The 23,207-nt window shown below is 42.0% G+C and overlaps 1 protein-coding gene across 2 annotated transcripts in view; it reads right to left on the reverse strand.

The window, feature by feature from the left end:
• Nucleotides 1–23,207, reverse strand: part of DPYD (dihydropyrimidine dehydrogenase) — a 3,199,941-nt gene that overhangs the window by 1,562,685 nt on the left and 1,614,049 nt on the right. For both annotated transcript variants that reach the window (XM_069232136.1, XM_069232137.1), the window contains exon 13: nt 8,569–8,784. In XM_069232136.1, coding sequence (XP_069088237.1) covers nt 8,569–8,784 — 216 coding nt within the window. The remainder of the gene's footprint in view (nt 1–8,568; nt 8,785–23,207) is intronic.

A 23,207-nucleotide genomic window follows, 5' to 3' on the forward strand; every position in this document is an offset into this window, starting at 1 on the left:
TAATTCTTAACAATGCACGTACTCAATAGACAGTATCGGATTAATAAATCCAGTATTACCTAGTTTACTCACTCTGTGTTTGCTACATATTCATGAATCTAAACATCACACAGTGGGCCTGAAGTGCTCTCAGCACCCTCCTTTGTTACATTTATGGCACAGATCATGCTTATGCTCCTAATGATGTTTTTGTCAATGTGAAAATCGCACATTATGAAACAATATATTATTTATGTTTCTCTGTTTGTAGAATAACAAAATCATCCGAAGGGAAAAATACATTTTTTTTATTCTAGGTGTCGAGCAATTTCACCCAACAGTTTTTGAGATGTTTTAAATACCTGCGAATGATAATCTGCGGCATTTGAAGTGCTAATTGTACCATTATTGGCTTTTGTATTTGATATTGCAAGACAGGCCTGCACTTCAATGAAGTCTCATTGAAAATTAACATAATATATTAGCTGATTAAAAATAATTGCGAAAGCCTTAATTATGTTTAAAGAGATGCTTGCTCTGTGTGGATACTGAGTGCGATTGCTTCTTTTAATGAATGGAGAAACATGCCACTAAGAGAACGGAGCGTTCATTTTGTCATGAAATAATTGGCCGTGTGAGCGCTGTCCAAAACTGCTTGCAATGACAAGTCCATTTAAAACATTTACAAAATTGTGAGATTTGCCCCCGTAACATGGTAGCCCTTTAAAAAATTCTAAATGTTGACAATCTTCCACAAAATGGGTAAAGTTATTTTGTGTGTTTATTTCATATCTAGCAAACACAAGCAACGGACTGCATAGATTGCACCAGTGCAATTTTAAGCCAGCATTTTCTGATGACAATGATAGCACGGATACATCTTTTCCATCGATATGCGTCTGCTAAGTGCACTGCTCTAGCGCAAACATTAGAAAAAATGTCGGTAGCCTTTGTAATTTATGCAATCTGACCTCTGCGACTCTTTTCTATATAGATTCAAATTTACTTAAATTCGAAATAAACAACAAATGTTTCTAAGGGGCAGTAAATTAAGTTTAGCATAATTTGTATCCAGACCAGTGGTGTAACGAAACTGGAGGGCCTCCCATTCAAAGAACATGGAAGCCCACCCCACTACTCCTCCAAACTACCCCCCCCCCCCCCCTCCACCACCACCACTCCGGATTCACTCATGCCATATGCAGTACTGAGGGGGCACCTTGAAGTTCAGGGGCCCCCTTGCACCGCGGGGCTTGCGGGAGGGGGGTCGTTATGCTTCGGCAAGATGCATCAATACATACCCACATTTTCAAAACACGTTTTGGGAGGGAATGGGTGGAGAAGGAATTATTTTCAAACAAAAGTCAATCTTGGAATTAATATAGGTCTAGTAAGGTAAAAAATGAAATCCACTTTGGGTACTGAGACTAATTCTTGATATCATTTCTTATGTCTATTAAAACGTTTATTTTCAAAGGGTACCTTAGAAATCGTCATTGCAATTCCATAGAAGAAAAAAATGTATTGAGTTACCCATCTATAATTCTGTTTGTTAGTCCATCCAAAACACTTCTATTGTACCTCTAGAAATCAAAATTTGCAGTTGGGTCTTCTATCACGCCTCCCGGTGTAACGTCTGATAATCACTGTTCTTTCGGGTGTTTTGCACTTGCAGGTGTTTGTGAATACCACACATTTACACTAAAGAAGGTGCTCGCGCCATTTGTGTATTATTGCACTGATCGCTGTTCCGACACATCTCTGGCAACGCTTACAAGTGTAAAGTGTGGAAAACCAGGTGTGTGTGTGAAAGGGGGGTTGCCCATTTGTAAGTTACTCAGAAGTATCTTAAGAAGTAGCATTTCACACATTGCACCACCTTTAATGAGTTTGAGAATTAAGATGAATTGCATCTACATCCAAATGAACGTCAGAAGTGTACTTGGAGAAATAGTGAGGCTCTTACTTGGAATTACCAGCAGGTCAGACGTCCCCATGGCAAATGGAAATCTGTTACTACACCTCATCTGTTTTTTTTTTTTGTTTGTTTTTTTACCGAAGCAAACGCCTCAACGTAATAACTGGCTGAATTTGAGAGGGAAAATCCAATATGGCGAAACTGGCACGCAAACTGCTGTCACAATTTTGGCGCGAACTAATGTTCCTCCAAGTCCATATTTGCCCACAAATTAGAATGTTCATCCTTACCACTGTATAAAAATGTAATCTCTGCCTCTCTGCTCCTTCCTAATCCGCATAATGTCAACATGAAATAAGATCTATATACCCACGTAAAATGGGTAATTTGAAAGGTGTTTACGATTATTTTTCATGAAATAGAAGTAAATAAATAAATAGTGAATTACGTGAAACAAATAACGGAAGGCATACTTTCCCCTGAATTTAACAAACCAGCAATTTTATTTTTTAAGGGAATGCTCTTTCTGCGTGCACTATACGACCACGGAGGCTAGGAGTACCATTGTTTGCCTATATCTTGATTGGCATTTCGGTATAAATCCACAGTCTGTTTTTTTTATTTGCCGCCGTGTGCTAGACCTCAATCTGGCATATACAAATGTCAGGACTAAAAGAAAATAAATATGGGATGGAAATCAGAGACATGCACTGAATTCTTAAATACGAAACAAAGTTCACTTAAACATATTTGCAGAAGATAGGCAATATTCAGCTGTCAATCAGGGAAAACAATGATAGGGTAATGCAGTCAGCAGGGTAGGATAATACAATTTCAAGCAGATGTTCAGGCAGGGCTCTAAATTCGCCCTACTCCTGGGTAAGCTTTTAATTTCTTTATCATATGCAGGCTGGACAAATTGGACTTAATTAAAATGGTGAAATATGTTTTCCTAGCATGCTTCTCCAACCTGGCTAGTGAACTTCTGTGAAAACATGAGTATGAAATGTCAAGACTCTGCATTACATACCTTTAAAAATAACCTCTTTGCAATGGAATTCAGTTCTAAATTGTATGCCAATTATATGAAACTTCAGCAGAAATAAGCTTGGTTAATGTGCGTTGCAAATTTAATTAAAAGTATGCATTTTAAGATACAATCTGCTAATAACAATTCACATTTCTTTGTAATCCTGTTAAGGCATAGACATTAAATTAGGTATTAGACTGTTTTCTAAGGGCGCATTTGGGAATATGGGAAGTAGTACTACTGAAGTACTTTTTAACATACTCTTACATGTATGTAAGAGTTGGTCTGTAATAGTATAAAGAGAGCTCGGCCCTTTGAACTTGGATTAATTGTACGTTAATATTTTTCTGAATATCCCCATTTTAGACGTTTCGGAGGTAATTCACAAACGTATGCAAGTGTATATAAAAGAGTACTGCACGAGTCATACTTTACATGCTCCACAATGTGTTTGTGCATAGGCCTTTTTGCCTTTATGCAAAATCATGCTTGCGTTAAAATAATGTGGCTCGCTAGATTTGTTGCCCTCTAGCTGGACATATTTTTTCAAGGGTGTTGCTTCAAGTTAGCTTTAAAAGTCTGCAAGGCTACATGTTGTTTCTTCATGTAATGCTCACCAGCAGGCTGCATCACCAGAAACCTTTGATGTAGCCCACACACAGAAATTGTACAGAGCAATATTTATACAGTGACCCATTACAACTGAGATTACAATTCACAATTATCTTGCTGTGCCATATGCCATGCTACCGAATAGAACATTTAAGTACCTCAGACCTGTGGATTTAGGCCCACAGCTTGGAGCCAGCCACTACTTACTCGCTCTCCCCTTAACCGAACTAAAGGAAGTCTTTTTTCCTCACTGTCTGACAAGACTTCCTCCAACCCTCCCTTACTCCTCTTCAATACTTAACTTCTTCTCCCATAGTTTCCAGATTAGCCGTCATAGAAAAGGACACGGAAGTAAGGGAGAATTCCTGTAGTGACCTCCCTATTCCAACATATTGGGGTCTGGTACGGCCAGTACTCCCTTCTTCACCCATCTCAATCTGCCCTTAAAATACCCTTCCGTCTGCCAAACTCTTTTTGACATTAACATCCTACCTTTCCGCTGTTCCTCTGTACTCAGACACACATTATGTACGTTGCTCACTTACTACCACTGATTGATTGGATTCAACTTATCCTCCTGTTCTGAGTAAAATGGGCTTCAATTGTTTCTTCCCCTTTTTCTCTTGGATTGTCCTCAAATTCCTTGTGAACTGTCTCAACTCATACTTCTACGTGGGATGCTCCCCTTTCACTTCATGATTGACTCATTTTGTATGTTGTTCACTGTCTCAGTTGCTGCATCTGGGTTCTTTCACTCTTGGGTGGGCACCATGCAACATAAATGTAACTGTGTGAAGCTTTGACTTTACATGGGCTATTCCCCTTTCACTCCTGGTTTGTCCACATTGAGCAACTACTCTTCTTCCTAAAATCCTGTCTCACTGTGGCTTGCACTTTTTTGCTCCTCCATGGATCCCACTGAGCATATACATAACACTATCAAGCTCTGTTTCTGTACTGCAGATGAACAGAAATCTTTATAACCATTAATATTACATTTAGCAGCAATTGTTCTCTGGTTAAAGCCAATAAAATCCTTATACCGGTTTGCTATCTATAAAATAAAATCAATGAATCTATGATTTCTTTGTGTTTTTTCATAGGTTTCTGGTTTGCCTCCTAGATATTTGAATACTTGTTTGTGCCAACCATCTGCAGATGAGTTATAAGGTTTGCCTCTTTAACCATTTCGAAAAGGAAGGAAATAACAGGATATGCTTCAGTGTGCATGCTAGAGGTCTTCAGAACTGACGGCGTGGCGGGCTTGGGGAGACATGGTGCAGGAGACCCTGCCTTCTTAGACTGAATGAGCTGCATGGTATTGGTGGTACAATCTCCACAACCACTAACATGCATACCTTGCAGTAATAACTTGCCTGTACCGTGGAATTAGCCCCTTGGGAATGACTAGGCTGACCTGGTTTTCTGAGTCAAATTATGTCCTCTGAAGAGCTGGTAAATGGGAATGGAGTCGTATGAGGTAGGTAGTGTATCAGGGGCAGGAGAGGCTGGAGCCTAGGAGGGGGGAGCCACTCATGCTCCCCGTGCTGTATGAGGGTGGCAGACGGGGGCCAGGCTGCTCTTCTCCCATCGGCTCTCCTCCGATCTACATGTAATATTATTGGATTGATAAACTAAGTCCTGGTGTTCCAACATCCAGAAAATCCAGGAGGGGCACACTGGGCCAGCTATGATCAGGCAGATTAGTATATCCCACCCAGGGATAATATTCTGCCCGACTTGTAATCAGGCCCTCTGAGTTCACAAGAGAGTGCAGTGTGGTGAGACACAATCACGGCTTGTAATCTGAAAATATATATGCAATTCAATGTTGTGTGCATAGAATTGTTGGGAAACTGACTTTAGAAGGATTACTTGTAAACTCCTTATAGTGACACAAATGTACTTCACTGTGCTATGTAGCTTGCAACTTGGCATAGTCGGCTACAGTACATAGTCAAGCATTAAATTACTAGGCAACACTCTAGCTCCTTGTTGCTCAAAGACTGACTTCAAAATATGGGAATACCGATTTATTCTATGTTTTAAGCTGAAATAGGTAGTGCCTGGCACCAAGGCTGCTCAGCTGTGGATGGACACATGTCACATGTCTTTAACTGCAATATGCTGCATTTTGATTATGGGTGAAATAGGATCTTATTGGTACTGTGCTACATGTGTTAACGGGATTATTTACTAACTGAGAGCAAAATCTCATAGTAAGTAAGGCCCATATTTATACTTTTTTAGCGCCGCATTTGCGCCGCTTTTTAACGCAAAAGAGGGGCAAACTTACAAAATACAATTGTATTTTGTAAGATTGCGCCGCTTTTGCGTCAAAAAATGACGCAAATGCGGTACTAAAAAAGTATAAATATGGGCCTAGGTGTCCATTACTCAGACAGGAGGGTACATCACAACGTGTTCAGCAAGGGGCTTTGACCACAAATTTTACCAGATTACCATTCTGAAATCAATGCTTGAAAATGCACATGGGAAATCCACTCCTGTTGATTTGTACACTTACGACCCTACTAAAAAGCGGACGGTATAACTTTGACCTTCCCCGCCCCCAACCAATCAAACACTGGTTATGCAGGTATTGCAATTATAAACTATCAGCAGTTTAAAGAACCCTTCCACCCCACAATTTACCCCATGCGTATTTAGGCAACTCAACTCTGGTGAAATTCTGAGGAGAAAAGCTTGGTAAATACCGGGTCATGACGATTTTGTTCAGAAAACAGCAATATCTGAATTTTGTGCATCATCGTGGAGATAAGTATTACACACAGTGTATTCCAAAACTCAGGTTTGCCTTGGTACACTTGTAATCAGGGTCTGAACCTTTGTTTTATTAGTTATGTGCATGACAACATTTTCCAACAAACCACACGCGTACCTTTAGGCCTCCTCACAATTTTGAGGCAACTCATTTCTTTATCATTTAGCTTTGCCTACTAAGGTCTGTGTATATTTAATGCGAGCTACTGACCCGTCAACTAAACATGTACCTAACTTTTGAGATTGGAAGGACAATAAGGATACTGTTTGCATGGTAGATATGTCTCTTGATGTTCATTAAAAGTTTTTTCATTTTTGTTGTGAGGATCCATCAATGACACTGAAGGTATTTTGTGGATATAATGATATAAATATATTTTATTCATTAGGAGTATTGTATTTTTATTTGCTGTAACAGGGTTTTACCTAAAACAATAATGGTAAACTCAACTGAACTGTTCCTCGAACTGAAAACGTGTACTTGAGTGTAGGTGTCTGTGTGTGTGTCTAGCCATTGGTTAACCCACATTGTGAGCACTAACCGGTCATCTCAGTGTTGGTGATTCCTGACAAAGGCACCATCCATGCGCAGACAATCACTCTACAGGACCAGCCCCAGGACTGTGTTTAGGTTTTTTCCAGCAAGGGCATAAAAAAAATGAAAGTGAAGTTATATTTGCTTTGGTCCGCTGTATAATCAATCCCAGTATGAAGACCATGTGGAGTTACAAGAGTAAAACACACACTCTATTATGGTCCATGGCTGGCCCTCATATATGTTTGTGTGTAAATTGTCCTGACTTTTGGATAAAGCCTCAGCTAGCATCCAGCCATAGCTTTTACTGTACTTAATATGTGCTCAGTAAAGTGATACGCTGCGAGCTAATTTCTAGCTAGATTTGCACTATATCTGTACCAAAAAATAACATGCAATTATCTTACTGGTCTCTTGGCGGTCTGTAGGTGTATATCATTGCCTTAGGCATAACTGACAGCATGCAATGGAGCATATGGCTTTTAAGACCTTTGATACTATGTATTGTTACTGACAATGAACTGCTTTGAGTTTTTTCTTTTTATACAATTCCACTGAACCTATATTTTAATTAACTTTATTAGTTGCATCCCCTTTCCACACGCCACAAACGGGAAGGAGTTTATGTAAGGTGTTTAATTAAAAAAAAAAAGTAGGCTACTGGACAGTTTCCGTCACAATTTGCTAGCTGGTAACTCCATGTGATGTTACCTGGAAAAAGACTTGCTCAACATTACTAAATGTCAATTATTGATTCACTCTCAAAGACATATAGTCAAGACAGAGAGTGAGCGAATCAAATCACCTTTGAACTATAACTCCGATACAGAAACACTCAGTATCAGTACCCCAGAACATTCAAGTTTGAAAATACTCCAGTTTTTGAGCTAATGGTGCAAGCAATCACATAATGGCTGCAAAATGTATAACTCGATAACGAAAATAACTTTCAGATAACAAGAGATTGACAAAAATCCTCTCTTAATCTGAATTAATAAACGTACAATTATTATCGTGTAGATACTAAGGGCCTGATTCTAACTTTGGAGGACGGTGTTAAACCGTCCCAAAAGTGGCGGATATACCACCTACCGTATTACGAGTTCCATAGGATATAATGGACTCGTAATACGGTAGGTGGTATATCCGCCACTTTTGGGACGGTTTAACACCGTCCTCCAAAGTTAGAATCAGGCCCTATGTGTCAGAGGCAAACAAAATATATAGCTAATGAAACACCAGTTTGTTGCATATATTTGCAAAATAGTTGACTTATCCCTTAATAATAGCAAAAGAATATCATTTTTTAACATTGATATCTGTGAACCAAACTATTGAAAGACAACCTAATATAACCCAATCTGTTAATAAAACCAGACTTTACATTGCAAGCAGACACACTTATGGACTATCATTAACGGCATTATTGTATTGTCTTTCTACTATATAAGCGTTTGTTTAGAATGTATTACCATTAACAGGGTATCATAGGACATGGTATTGTCATTAATCAACGGTGTCTGTTTTTTGGTGTTTGGATGTGTGAGGGTAGTAGAAAGTTCAATATTTAGTAGAGGGTTGGGTGGGCAAGTGTGGAACTAAATTGAGTTTGTTCTTGAAAGATGTTTATTGTGTGCTATGTGCACGAATGGATGTGCCGAAAGAATTGTGTTTGTTTTTATTGGTCAGTAAAAATTAATATATTCTTACCTTCTCAAGAGAGAATGTCTTTGTTAAAGCAAAACCCCATCCAGCCTCAAATGCTCTTCGGATCATTGCACCACTCGTGGTAGGGGGGGCACTTGCTAGTCCAAATGGATTTGGAAACCTCAGTCCAGCCATCTCTACACTTATGTCCACCAGGTCAATTGCAGTGTAAAACAAGGGGAGTTCGGGTTTTGGGGCAACCGTGGCTCCATGGAGTGACTGCAGAAAGAAACACAGTTAATAATTACTACACAATATAAAGAATTCATTAGGTGCTTGGCAAGGATTTGACTTCTGTTATTTTGGCACAAATGTCTTGACTCAATACTTAGCAAAGTGAAAATGTCCTTGTAATGCAGCTTTTCATTTTAAAGAATTCATTTAAAAATGCGGTGCACGAAAAGTGAATATAAAGCCAATTTTACCCAATTTATTGGACGGACGTCTACATAATACATCTACAGCACACACTGCACTCTCTGTACACCATAGCCATAAATACTGCTATTGAAATAATCATCTGTTGTAGGCAGTTACTGTATGTCAATGCAATCTTGAGGTTAAAGTGCACATTGTTGCATAGAGGTGGAAACGATATAGAGATCACCAGGAGATTCCGGTTGCAATCATTACAATTACCTTATCCAATATATGCTGCTGATTCACCACATTTCAAAGCAGCTCCCCATATCTTTTGCAATTTTCCCCACCCATAGGAAGATGGAAGGCATGATGGGATGGCATTTTGTCTAACAGTATAAAATGAGACAGGAAACATTTGTTGGGGACTTGCTTCGTGTGAGATGTTCATGTTGTGTGTTCCTTTTGCAGCAGCAAGGATGCTTATCCATTTCCCGTGGTTTCAGCTATGTTAAATGGTTTAGGTTCTCATTTCTTTGACTGCATAGGAGTCAAAGTTCATGTGGTGTCATTCGAGGCCTGGGCGAAATTGAAATCACTCTGGCATAGTTTTGGCAATTTTGCCTCATGCCTCTTACAGAATATTCCCCAAATTATGCTATTCACACTTCTTTTACTTTAATACAAGCTTGTTAAAAAATCTGACATGAAGAACATTTAGGCCCTCATTTTAACCTCGGCCGTCTTTTTAAAAGACCGCCGAGGTTCCACGGGCTGAAGACCGCCAGTGGTGCCAGTCTCCCGCCCACTGTATCATGACGGTTGGCAGCCCACCGCCCTTTTTCAGACGGAGAACCGCCAGCAGCCATACTGGCGGTCGGCGGTGAAGTGGAGGCTGCTCCACCGCCACCGCCACATCATCAGAACACCGCCCACCAAATCATGTCCCAGGATTCGGCGTGGCGGTGTTCTGCTGACAGGGTGCTGGCGGCGGAGCAGCCTCCATGGATCCCGTTCCCTCCCGGAGGATCACCGGACCAGGTAAGGTGATCATCCGTTAGGGGAGGGGGGTGTTGTGTGCATGTATGGGGGTGTGAGTGTGTAGGGGGGTTGTGTGAGTGTGTGTGCGTGTAGGGGGGTTGTGTGAGTGCGTGTGCATGTAGGGGGTGTATTGTGTGTATGGGAAATGTGTCATATATGTCTGTGTGCATGTGTGCATGTATGTGTGCCTGTATGTGTATGAGTGGTGTGAGCGTGCGTGTAGGTGGGCGGGGGGGTGTGGATGTTTTTGTGGGGGGTGGGGAGGGGATCCTGCCACCTTTGGGGGCAGTAGGGGGGTCGTGGGTGTTGGGGGAGGACTCAAGGGCGGGGGGAGGGGGAGGCCCCTATCAGTGCCAGGGAACAGATTCCCTGGCACTGATAGTGCCTACCACCATGGATTTTGTGGCAGTACAAAACCCTACGAAGTCCATGGCGGTATGTGGGGTCTTGATACCACGGGCAGGTCTAGTGATGGCCGCCGGGCTGGAGACCAAAGTCTCCAGCCCAGTGGTCGTTACCACCCTGGCGGTCGCAGTGTAGAAGTGGCAGTTTTACATGGCGGTAACCGCCTTGCTAGTAATTCCATTTTTTCCGCCGGCCTGTTGGCAGTATTACCGCCACTTTTACACCGACCTCCAGGGTTGTAATGAGGGCCAAAGTGCTAAAACATAGTGTAAAATGGCAGATTTGCATTCCCAGCAATCCCGTGCAATTTTGCCAGTTTCACACACCCCTACTTACTATGATGCCACTCACTAGAAGGGAATCGAAAATGTTTCTTTTGCATAACAACATACTTTAAACGAAAATTACGCACAATTACTCATGAGTCAAGTGTACTTGGTCGCGTAAATCACGTGACAATCAAACACCATAGCCACATCTTTCAAACAAACGTCATGCAAGATAATGGAAAGACACAGGTTAAATGGGTATCTTGATCGCACAGTGCATACGCTTCCGTTGACATTTTCAGTTCAAACACAGCACAACAACAAAATGAAAAAAAAAAAAAAACTTGTGTAGAACAAAAATACATGAATTTCGCAAGTTTTTTCACACTTCTTTCTCAGGTTTAGATGTAACTGTGGTATCAAAGGCAGTGGCACCTCAATTCTGCTGCACTTCGTATCTTCGAAAATGGCTGCCGCTGTGTTTAAATGTACTTACTCTACTTAAAGCACACATCACACCATAATAATAATGAGTGGTCAATGCAGTGTTCTAACCCATAACAGAACATCAATAGGAAAGGGATGGAAAAACTACACCACAAAGTTTGAAATTTCATACAGCTCCCTTTCACTCTTGATTACTGATCCTGAAAGGCTCCATTTAAGTCTATGTCTCTGAGAAATCTGTCAAACAGAACTCTGAAGGAATCACAACGCCTCCTGTGGAATACAAGGGAGGTATAATCTTCATAGCCATTTTTTTAAAGATTGATGTGACCTAAATAGTTCATGGATTCCTGTCCTAGTACGTTATTTATTTAGAGAAGCTCTGTTTGGTGAATATAACTGCAGGAAGAACATATTGCCTATTCAGGGTTAACGGAGATAGCTGTAATGAGCTGTTAAATCTTGGCTATCTATTCTTGTAAGCTATTTTACCTACATTTTAATTACGGACACAGCCATTTTACTAGGTAGTAAGGCCCTCTGTGCCACATGCACTCTCAAAGGAGTGCACAATAACAATAAGAAGAGCACCCTAAAGTATGCTCTGGTCGTTACAGTTTATCCAATTTTAACATTGTGAGACTGAAATCCCCTGGGTGGGACAGAGACAAGAATAGGGAAGAAAACTCTCCAATTAAGAGCAACTCAGCGAGAAAAACACAAAAACATTCATTCATAAGCATAGGTTTGACCCAAAGCCTACACTCTAAGGGCGATGGTTCCCAACCTGAGGTCCGGGGACCCCTGGGGGTCCGCGAAGCCTCCTCAAGGGGTCCGCGACTGCTTAGAAAATTAAATAATATTGATAGATTAGGTCCCCGGATTCCAATAATGATTCAGTGGAGGTCCTCGGGTTCCAGTAATGATAAAGTGGGGTCCACATAAGTCAAAAGGTTGGGAACCACTGCTCTAAGGGCTATATAAATAGTTATTCCAAACTGCGATCACCTAATTGTGATTCTCTGTGAATTGCAATTAGGTAATCGCTATTTAAATGTATGGAACTCCATGAGTTTCATTTAGCGTTTCCTAATGGGTCGTAAGTCAACCTATCTCATTAATATTTATTAGGCAGATCGTAATTTGCCACCCAGTTGAAAACAGAAAAATTTCGGGTATGGTGGCTTGCTGTGCTCAGCAGACCACCACGTCTGTGATTGCTTTTAAATAAAGCAATGTTAATATTTTTTGATATGCAGCTGCTTTTCCTTAAAGAAAAAACGGTATACATTTAGAAAAGAAAAATGAAAAGTTTTCTTTTCATTTTTTAAGAGCAGGCAGTGGTCCTAGCACTGCCTGCTCTCAAAAAATGTTTTCAATACCATTCACAAAGGAGAAGGGGGTCCTTTGGGGACCTCTTCCCATTTGTGAATAGGTTACCACCTACTTAAAGTAGGTGGTGAAATGTAAATGTTTTGTGACCACACTTCAGTCACAGAACATTCCTACATACTGCTGCAATTCGGAATTAGGAAGGGACACCCCTGACACACCCCTTCCTAATACCGAATCGGTATATATGTGCAATTCCATATTGCGATTCGGTAACATGTTACCGAATCGCAAATTGGAATTCATACATGCCAAAATGCATTTTTGCGGTCGCAAACAACCCGACTGAGCCATTTGTGACTGCAAAAATGCATAATATATATGGCCCCAAGTACCAAGCATGTTATTTGTTGGCAACAGTTAAGTGTGCCTACTGACAACTAAAGTAGTCTGCAGCTGACACCCAAAAACAGATTCTTGAATGATAATATCAAATTCAGTTATGTGTGCAGTGATAGGTACTGAGTTTATTCAACTCACGAGTACTAAATATGATCAGAATTACTGATGTATGACTTGTAACTACTCAATAGCATACGTAGTCGATAATGGGCCCATCAACTTTTTTTGTAGATGTTAAATCACGAAGGTAGAGGGCACAAGTCAGTGTGTGTCTTTTTTTTTTTAAAATGATTTTTAATTGGCTTTTAAAATGCAACAATATAAAAAAATAACAAAGCAACCACAGCTATCTGGGGAGAGAAGCAGAGAGAGGGAAAGGAAGAAATTGAAAGGAAAGGAGGAAATCAGGGGGAGGGGAGTGAGGAAATGAAAGTAATACATGGTTACACAGCAGCATTTGACATGTTGACATTGGGAAAACGTGTATCAGCTGAAAAGTGCCTAGGTAGTAATAGAGTATAACATTCCATTTATGGACAGCAGTTGTGAAAGGATGGGTGCCCATGTCTATACGAACAAGCGTTAATCATCTGATGGCCACCTCCACAGGCAGCGTCATGGGTGGATGGTGCCGGGTAGATGTGGGTTTTCCCCCATGGTCAATCCTGTCTGCAGAGGACTACAGAGGGGTCCCTCTGTTGCATGGATAGGTAGTGCTCCCATATTTCACTGGTGTGGGAGTGGGCAGGCATCTGTTCCTAAAATGTGGACAATTGTTCCTGACAGTGTGTGACACTTTGTACCAAGATATAGACGGAGGGAGTAGGTTGCTGGCCCAAGTGGATGGCCCCTCCACATTAGGCCAGAAGGAGAAACATGGCAGTGATTTGACAGTCGGGAACCGGAATATCTTTAGTGCAACCCAACAGAGCCACCATGGGGGTGCGCGGTAGAGTATGCCTGAATATTGTGTGTCTGAGGGAAAATGCCCCTTCCCAGAATTGTGCTACCCCAGGGCTTCCAAGCGAGATGCAGGAATGTAGCTTATGGTGAGCTACACCCCAGGCACCGTCATATACAAGACCCATTTTAAAGAGTTGGTGTGGTGTATGGCATAGGCAATGTAAATATTTTAAATGTATCAGCCTCAATTGGTAATTTGCGGAAAGGAGTTTTATCTGGCCACAACAATAGGATCATTGGGTGTCTGTGATGGGGGGCTTAACATCCATATTCCAAGCCGAATGAGAGGTTGGTGCCGCTACTGGTGCAGAGGATTGCATGATATTGTATAGACGAGTAACAAGCTTGCGCAGTGAGGGGACAGTGAGTATATGTGTAAGAGCCTGGAGCACCAGAGTAGGAGCGGGGAAAGTTTCCTATTGTTGCTGGTTGCCTCAGTTGATGGTGTAGTAGTGTCCCGAGTCCAGTAGTATGTGAGATAATGGATATCTTTCGGGTATAAATTGGAAAATGACCCGAGGTCTCGTCCACAGGCCCTCACTCTGGCCCAGACGTCCAGCACGGGAAGGGACTATGGATTGCAATGAAAGGTGCGTAGAAGCAGGAGAGGCCAGCGTGCCTTCGCAGCCCATCCCATTCCCAATGAAGGCACTCCACTGTGTCCACCTCCCCCACTACGCCCTATAAGGCAGGTAGTGAGTAGTTGCTAAAGGCCAAGGTTCTGCATGGTTGGCCTCCATGGCGACCTGGGGTTGGAATGGTGTCTAATATAGCCAGTAATGCAGGTATGTCACCTGGGTGCACATTGCATTAAGGGCATGCCTTAGCCACCATGGGAATTGATAAGGTGAGAATTTCCTATTTGATTCGGGGCTGTTTACCAGCCGAGGCCAGTGCCACAAGATTGGAGTGGAAACAGTGGAAAAAGTGAGCAGTTAGAGGAAAGGGTACATTTAGGAAAAGATATACGAACATTGGTAAGATGATGATTTTTGCAATGGAAATCTGACCAGAGATGGACAATAGAAGCCGGGACCAGAGTGGGATTCTGTCCTCCAGCCATGAGATGGCTTGGGCACAGGTGGCTCCCCAGAGCTCGCCAGAGTGTCAACTGAGCCAAATTCACAAGTAGCAGACAGGTTTGGAGGCCCATTGGAATGGGTAATCCAACGGGAATGGCTGGCGGCCATCTGAGAGAAGGAATACATTGGATTTGGACCAGTTGACATGTATGCCTGAAAAAAACGCCAAAGTGGATGATCACTCTAGTAAGCGGAGTGAGGTTACTTTCCGGATGAAGACCATGATATCGTTTGTATATAAAGAGATGGCCAACCACCGTGAAGTTAAACCAAGAACGCAATGTGCATTGTGCTGTTGAAGGCATGCTGCCAAGGGCTCAATCGCAATAGTAAAGAGAATGGGTGATAGTGGACATCCCTGGCATGACACATGGGTGACAGGGAAGAGGTTGGATTTCATGAGTGAAATACTTTGTGATTTCTTTGCGGACTTCCTCACAAAAAGCTGCTTTGCACAACCTGTGAGGAGGGAGTTGTTAAGTGAAAGTCCGAGGGGGCGAGTGGGGAACCAGTAGTTTTAAGAGGACCGGGGAATGATCAGAAAAGATGCAGGGGAGGTGCGTAACCTCCACAGGCCTCACAAGGCTCCCCAAAGCCAGTTGGGACCAGGGCTTTCATGTGGCAGCCCTTCTGGCACAGGCAGCCCGTAAAAAACACACTGGTGGCTTCACTGGCCCCCACCGGAGACAGTTGTGATGATGTGGGCTATAGCCCACCGTAGGTAGATGAATGAAGGATTGCTACTTCGACCAGCAGAGCCCTCTAATGAGCCACCATCTTGCTGTCTGGCTTGGCTTTGTCTTAATGACCTTTTGATAAAATCTCAAAACACAAAGCTTGTTGTTTTGGTAGGAGAAGATATTGTTATGTGATTCTTTGATTCCTTCTATGTCATTTTAGATGAATAGGGTAACTCAAGTATCCATCACCCTGATAAGGTATGCTGAAGCATGTCTATCTATACTAATTCAAGCGCCTCCTTAGGACAAGAACTAAGAAACACATTTTGGATATTTGGAAGCTCTATGTACCATTCTCTGAACCGTGTAAGCAGTTCTGAAACTGTTTCTTCATAATCGCCCCCCCTGTCATTATGTGGAAACTATCTAACCTGCAAATATGTCAATATCAGGTAGTCTCGATTCCTAGAGACTCACCTTGTTCCCTAGGGTTTTCTTTTTACAGAAAGGTAAAGACACAGGTGTTACAGGGTGCAGAGGAGATATCAAGTTTTTGTATCCATGGCCTTACATCCTCTTTGTGTGATGTTCTTCCACAATGCAGGTCCACTATGCTCCTTTTTTAATCTAACCTGTAACTACCAACCTGTAATTATGCAATATTGTTTGCTATATAAAAGAGTTCAAAGTGTGGTGTCTCAAATAAATATTTGTGTTTATTTCATAACAAACTGTTAACTTTTGTACAACACTCCACAAATAAGGACTTGCATATCATTTTGTTGCTCTGTACACCAGATACACTACAAGTACATCTCAACATTGGGGGCCTTTCATGGGGCAACACCTCCATCACCTGCTGCACTAGTTCAAGGCCCGGCCCGTTTCAGGTGTTCCACTTATATCACACCAACCTCTAGGCCAAGGATGGTCTCAGGAAAGAGGTGCAAGCGGAGGGCTCCCTGATAAGCCAAGAAGCAGCCTAGTCTTCCCACGGAATTCTTCGTGAAGGGGATGACATGGCAGGATAGGTGGGAGGTGGGGGGAGGTGTGAGGGAGTTATTATTAGGAAAGGAGGTTGTCTTCCTACTGGCTCTCACCCTGTGCATAGTAGGACAGGTTGCAAGGGTAGAGGCAGTAGTTGGGGAGATGGAGAGTCATCTGCTGGGGTATCCATCTAGGTGAAGGAAGATGGTGTGCGGGATGCCTGGGACAGGGCGAGTTGGCTTCATTGAAGGATGACTGGTTAAAAGAAGTGGTAATGACACTGGAACTGGAAGGAGTTGATGGAGTAAAAAGTGAAAGGAATATTGAAGCAAGATGTGCTGAGGTGAAAGCTTGGGACAAAGAGAGAATGGGGGTGTGGGTGTACGGGCATTACATTTAAAGAGGCTTTGAAGTTATTACAAATGTTGAAATGTTCATTCAGTTGCAAACCTGTCCTAATAAATGGCATTTTACAAGTTCTGGAGAGTTGAGTGTGATTGCCTCACAATACAGTATTTTATTTTCTAAGTGTTTCTTCAGGCACTTTAGTTGCTGCTGCTTACATTTGTCTGGTAAATATGTTTTTAACATGCCTATTTGTTATCCAAGTAATGCTAATATTTTAGTCCAATGGCAGTGAAAACTTCCCATCTACATTTGAAAGGCTAACTCTGTCCTACTACTCACTGGGCTGCTAACCCTTGAATGTCTACATGAGCTCCTCTTATAAGCTCACTCTTTCAAATCCTCCTTTACCTTCCAAAAAACAATTACTTGCCCTTCATACACATTAACGCTCCCTAAAACTGAGGTGCTTCCTGACCAGACCATTCTCTTTCTCAGCTCCTGTTCATCACAAGCACTTTTACTTTTTTTTTCTCTCTCTTACGCAGATGCACCAAGTCAAGCATGCTTGTGATTTTTATGGCCCCTAGCACTTGTTCCAGTGTTGAATGATGATTTGTGAACTATCCTGGTTCAAACAAAGCTGTGCCCACAGTTTGGCAATACCAATATGGAGGCCCTGCTGATCAGGATTGAAGTGAAAACCCAAAGCAGGATTCTAGATTTAAATGAAGGCAGTGATGATTTCAAGATGAACGATGGATATTTAGTTCAGAAATTGGTCCAAAATGAAAGTTTGGGGACATTCACAAATTACTGGAGTTTACGTTGAATCTTTAGTCTTACACGTAGTAAGAAGAAGCACTTACCTATTCGTTCATTGCCTTTTGGGTCAGTTCAGTCACAGCCTACATAACTACACTCTGGACAGGCACACGGTTGCCAATCTCTTTGGAAACAGTTTTGATCGAATGCACACCCAGCCTTGATGCTTCACCACCAGTGTATCTCAAAGATATTTATTAATTAATAAATAAACGAGAATGTGGAGCAAAAAAGGAACACACTGTCTTCTGCAAAGTTATGGACAATATGGAAAAGAGCGATTTTGTAAGATGGCAGAGACAGAGCTCTGGATCTTAAAATGCATCACACAGGAGCAAAGAATGTGCACAGAGGGAATCCTGAGCTCACCGAAAACTAGAAAATATGAAAAAACAACTCATCCCAACAAGGCAGTGATTAGTCTCCATTACTGACCCTGTGAGGCACATAAAATAATAAAAGACACATCGAACAGCGTTAGCTACAAATCACTGTCACTTCACTCCACCACCTTCAATGCTCAATGAAGGCAAGTTGTCATTTCCGTGATCATAGTTATTTTGCATGATTTTGATTTGTTTTGTTAGCCAGGATTCTTCATGCTTCATTACATTATTATTCGCTGGAGCATTGGTCTGTGTATAGAGGTCTGTTACTGGCGCATTCTTGACAAAGGCACGAGGCTCAATGCATGCGACATGCACGTCTGCATCTATTAGTCACCAATGTGTTTAAAAGAGACATGCTCCTTTTTATTTGTTAAGCTGTGCCTACACTGAATGTCGTCTGCAAAATAAAGACCAACCTTTCAATCATGTGCTAAAGTTTTTGCCTACCCCTAAATGAATGGACACTATATAAACTTTTTGATACAGACTGCATTGTGCAGTTTATTTCGAACAAAGCATAACAATGCTATAGGATATCTGCAATTTTTGCATGGTAACCCCAGATTTGTTTGTCTTTTTCCGGACCCTATTTTTTCTGGTTGTAGAACTCTGTGCATATTACCCCTGCGAACCTGGAGTAAAGTGCCTGTGGTCCCCCTTTAAGCATGGTCAATTGGCTTAATGCTGAACAGCACTTTTAACTTGCCTGTACACCCCTAGTACATAGTGTAGAAAGTGCACTCAGGGCCTGAAAGCTAAATGCCACTGGTGGGCTGCAGCATCTGCTGTGCCATTCATTACAACAGCAGTGCAAATATAGCCATAAGACCTACTACCCTCTGTAGCTTAACTGCTACAGTGCAATCCTACAGGGCAACCTACCGAAATAGCCCTTTTAGACATGGAAAAACCTCCCTTTTAAATACTAGTAAGTCACCCCGATGAAGGCCTTGTAGCCATTGGCAGTTGTAGGTAAGTTGGTATATAAAAATAAGACACGTAGAAAATTAGTACTGCCCTGCCCCTACAGTCATATGGCCCAAAAAGCTGTTTTCAAAATGGCAAGCCTAGCTATTTTGAAAGTCAGACTGAAGATTAAAATCAGGAAAGGAACCAGCTAGAAAAACGATTAAACCACTATTTTTAATAGGTAGTTAAAGTCAGATTCAATGGTGAAGGTGGACTTTCAATAAATATTAAGGAAAGTAACTTTTTAAAAGTTACCCATTACCAGCCCGAGCTTTCAGAGGGCTGATTATCATTAGCGTCTGCCAATTCCTAGCCTGTAGTTAGCCTTGAATGAGGTGTGAAGTAGGTGTGCAAATCCTCCTAAGAGCTACAAAATAGGTGTGAGAAAACAGGGCTGATTGCAGAGGCCCCATAACTTTTTGCCCCCATTTTCCTCTTTTTGCTGGTGTTTTCCAGACTTTAAAGGTGCCCTGGGTACTGCTAACCAGTCCCAGGGCCTGTGCTCTGTGTAAAATGGATATGCAAATTAGGCTAATTATAATTGGCTAAGTTAACGTACCTATGAGTCCCTAGTATATGGTAGGGCATGTAGGTTTAGGGACCACAGCATAGGTGGTGCACACCTAGGTGCACTGCTGAGGTGCCCAGTGTCATTTTAAAAGCAAGCCTGCCTTGCTGGCTGCTTTTAAATTAAAGTTATATGCAAATTCGACTTTGGAATTAAAGGTACTTTCAAAGTCTTAAACTACCTTATTTTTACATATAAGTCACCCCTAAGGTGTGCCCTATGTGCCCCTAGGGCTGGGTGCCATGTAACTATAAGCAGGGACTTTATAAAAATAGATTTATAAGCCCTGGTGAGGTAAAAACAGCCAAATTCGTTTTTCCCTCATTGAAGTAAATGGCCTTCATAGGCTAGAATGGGCAGACTTTATTTTAAATTTTAAATTCTCCTTAAATGTTACATACCAAGAATTTGGTATCAAATTGATTGTTGTAATAAATCCCACAACTTCCAGTTGTTGGATTTAATATAACTTGTCCAGGTAAAAAGTTTAGACTTTACCTAAAAAGTTGCCAATTTCAGCTCTGCATTGTTTTTGCTGCTGTGCTCTGATTGGCCAGCCTGCAGCAGCTTCTGCCAGGCTGCCTTGATTAGGTGTGAAGTGGCCAGGCTTCACACAAAGGAATGTGCTTGGGGGAGAGAATCTCCCCAGTATATGGCACTACATGTACCACAGCCTGTAGATTAAATGCTAGAAGTGGGCCTGTAGCACTCACTGTGACACCCACTAAAGTACCTTCTAAAACATGTTATCAGGCCTGCCATTGTAGCCTATAGTGCAGCCTTGAATTGTCATTTCACCTAGCAAATAAACCTTTTGCCAGACCTACACTTCCTTTTCAAAACATATGTCACCCCTAAGATAGGCCCTAAAGGCTCATAGGGCTGGCTGGAGTGGAATTAAAAAGTCGAACATGTGGGATTAAGTTTTACATGGGTTGGTATTGAAAAATTCCTTAAATCATTTTTCAGTACTGTAAGGCCAGTATCTATCATAGACTAACACTGAGCTACTTTTTTGCATTTAAGTAGTGCTAACTCCTGATTGGGAACAGGTAGATATTTGCTGTATGGTCTCAAATGGATTGTAATTTTAAATAATTTTTAAAGGTACAGTTGAATTTTAAGTCACAATTCTGAAAATGTCCTTCTAGAATGTTGGCAATGTCTTGTCCTAATCATTTGTGCCTTCTGCCAGTGTCCTAGGTCACATGACTGTGAATGGCCTTGCTATTGGGGTTTGTGTACTCCTCCCTAACAGTCACACAGAGAGATTAGATGTGAACAAGATAGGCCACGCTGCCAGGATGTCTGATGGTGGAGCTGTTCCCTAATCTACTTACACTTCAAATGGTTCACCTCCAGCACACACAAAGGACCCTGACATCAGCCTTTGTTACTCCAAACATCTTGGATCCTTGACAGGAGAAGAACTTTCCAGAACAAGATGTGAGGGTAGTATAGAGAATCCCACCACCTCAAAGGCTGGCACCAGATATATATATTGGACCTATGGAACTGCACATCAGTACACTCCTGGGACTTAATACATTGCAGAAGAACTGCCTTGGTCCCCAAAGGGTTGCCCTGCTGCTTGTGTTGGCCTGCATTGCTCCTTAGAAAACTGCCTTGCTGCTACCAGATTGCTGCCCTGCTGCTTAAGGACTGCCTTGACCCCTAGAGGGCTGGCTTCCTGCTTTGAGGACTGCCGTGCCCTCATATAAGGAAGACTGGACCTGCTCCCTTCATTTCAGGTTAACCTGAGTGACTTCAGCATCAGTTGGCTGATATCCTTTTCTGAAACACAGGAATACAACAAGTTCCAGAGGCCTTGTTGCACCTGCCCATTTGACCCACTGCACTGGACCTGCCCATACCTGGAACTGGGCCTGCAAAAGCCCTACTGATCTCTGCTTGAGTGTGTTCTTGATCCACAAGCGATGTCTCCCGAGGACCTGGACCCTTGGCTGGTATCAGTTGAGCTCCTCCTGTGAAGAAAGGAGAAGTCCCAAAGTTTTGGGTACTTCACAACTGCAAAGGGGGCCAGTACGCATTGAGAGTCTGACACCCACTAGGGCAGCCAACGCAAAGCTCTGGTGAACTCTACTCTTACGGCTCCAGCAAGTGATGACCAGCATGGCAGGATCTGCACTTCATGCTAAAGTAACGACAGCCCACCGTGACTGTCAACATGAAGTTCCAACAAGGACTAACCACTACACCCGACTGGCACTTCATACTACAGCAAGAACTATCTGTAACACTCTCCCAGCAGCCTCCACCATCGCAAACAAAGCTCTTTGTGAAAGACTTTGAGAAGGTACATTTTTCACTGCACCTAACCTGGTCCTTGTATCAGGCCCATGGTCCATTGCAGTCAGCCTGAACTTGTTACTTTCCCTCAGTCTAGCAAAACCAGATGACCTTCAGTAGTGATACTGATTTAGATGCTATACCTACCTAAAACTTTGCAATTAAATAGCTACGGTTTGATTGATTGGAATTTTGTCATTCTGGTATCATTTTCTTTACTAAAATTCACTCTATTTTCCTAGATTCATTTCAGATTTTTCTTGAGTTTTGTTTTTACTATATTACGAGTTGTGTGCTGCACAAATACTTTACACTGTCCTCTAAGTTAGCCCACAGGGCTAAGCATAGGTTGATTTAGTGACTTTTCTAGTTCAACCTGAGAAGGATTATTCTTGTTGACTGAGTGGAGTTTGTACCCCACCTAAGCCAATAACAAAAAGTCTTATACTAGGCTCCTATTTCCATTTTCACTTATGTCAGCACACACTTCCACTTTCTGGAAACAACCACCTTCATCTTGTGTTTAGAGCCAGGCTTTCGGTATCCAAAATGGATCCCATAGGCCTCCATTACTGTGGTCTTCTAACACACACACCATGCCTGTAGCATGCAGACTTTACACACAAATACACACAACATAAACCTGGGATGTTTGTGCTTCAATCAGGGTTAACACAGAGAACTGGAATTTTCCACACGTGGGCCAGGAGGCCTATACTCCAGTGAAGATTATAAACATGTCCAAAATCAACTATGGTTCCTCAAAGCACAGTACACTGCTGCCAATACTTCATTACTTAAAACATGACAAGGACATTAGTCCACTGTCAGCACAATGAGTAGAAACTTGGTGAGTCCCTCTTGGTCATAGAATGGATCCTGGACTACACTGATGTCAAGAGGCAGCCAAGGCCTTTGCATACACACTAGAGTAGTCTGTAGTAAGTCACAAAATCAAAAACCAGGACAGCAGATACACATTGTCAGGCATTCACGACAGGAGAACTTGTCTGTAGAACATACAGAAGACATTGCTGTCCCAACACTTCACACTCACATGTCACTTTCAAAGCTGCAGACTGGCAAACCGCTACATTTGTGACTGACTCTGAATAAGGCCCTTATATTCTTTTTACAACTTTAAAATGCATTCTGATTTGGGGTTTTCTCTTCTAATTTGGATGATGAGGTATGAGGAAAAATTACAATTCACATGCTGCAGCAAACACATTTTGCTAGTAAATTTGTGAATGTAAGTATGTCAAGAA

This window comes from Pleurodeles waltl, chromosome 4_2, assembly GCF_031143425.1.
Source record: "Pleurodeles waltl isolate 20211129_DDA chromosome 4_2, aPleWal1.hap1.20221129, whole genome shotgun sequence".
Taxonomy (NCBI): Eukaryota; Metazoa; Chordata; class Amphibia; order Caudata; family Salamandridae; genus Pleurodeles; species Pleurodeles waltl.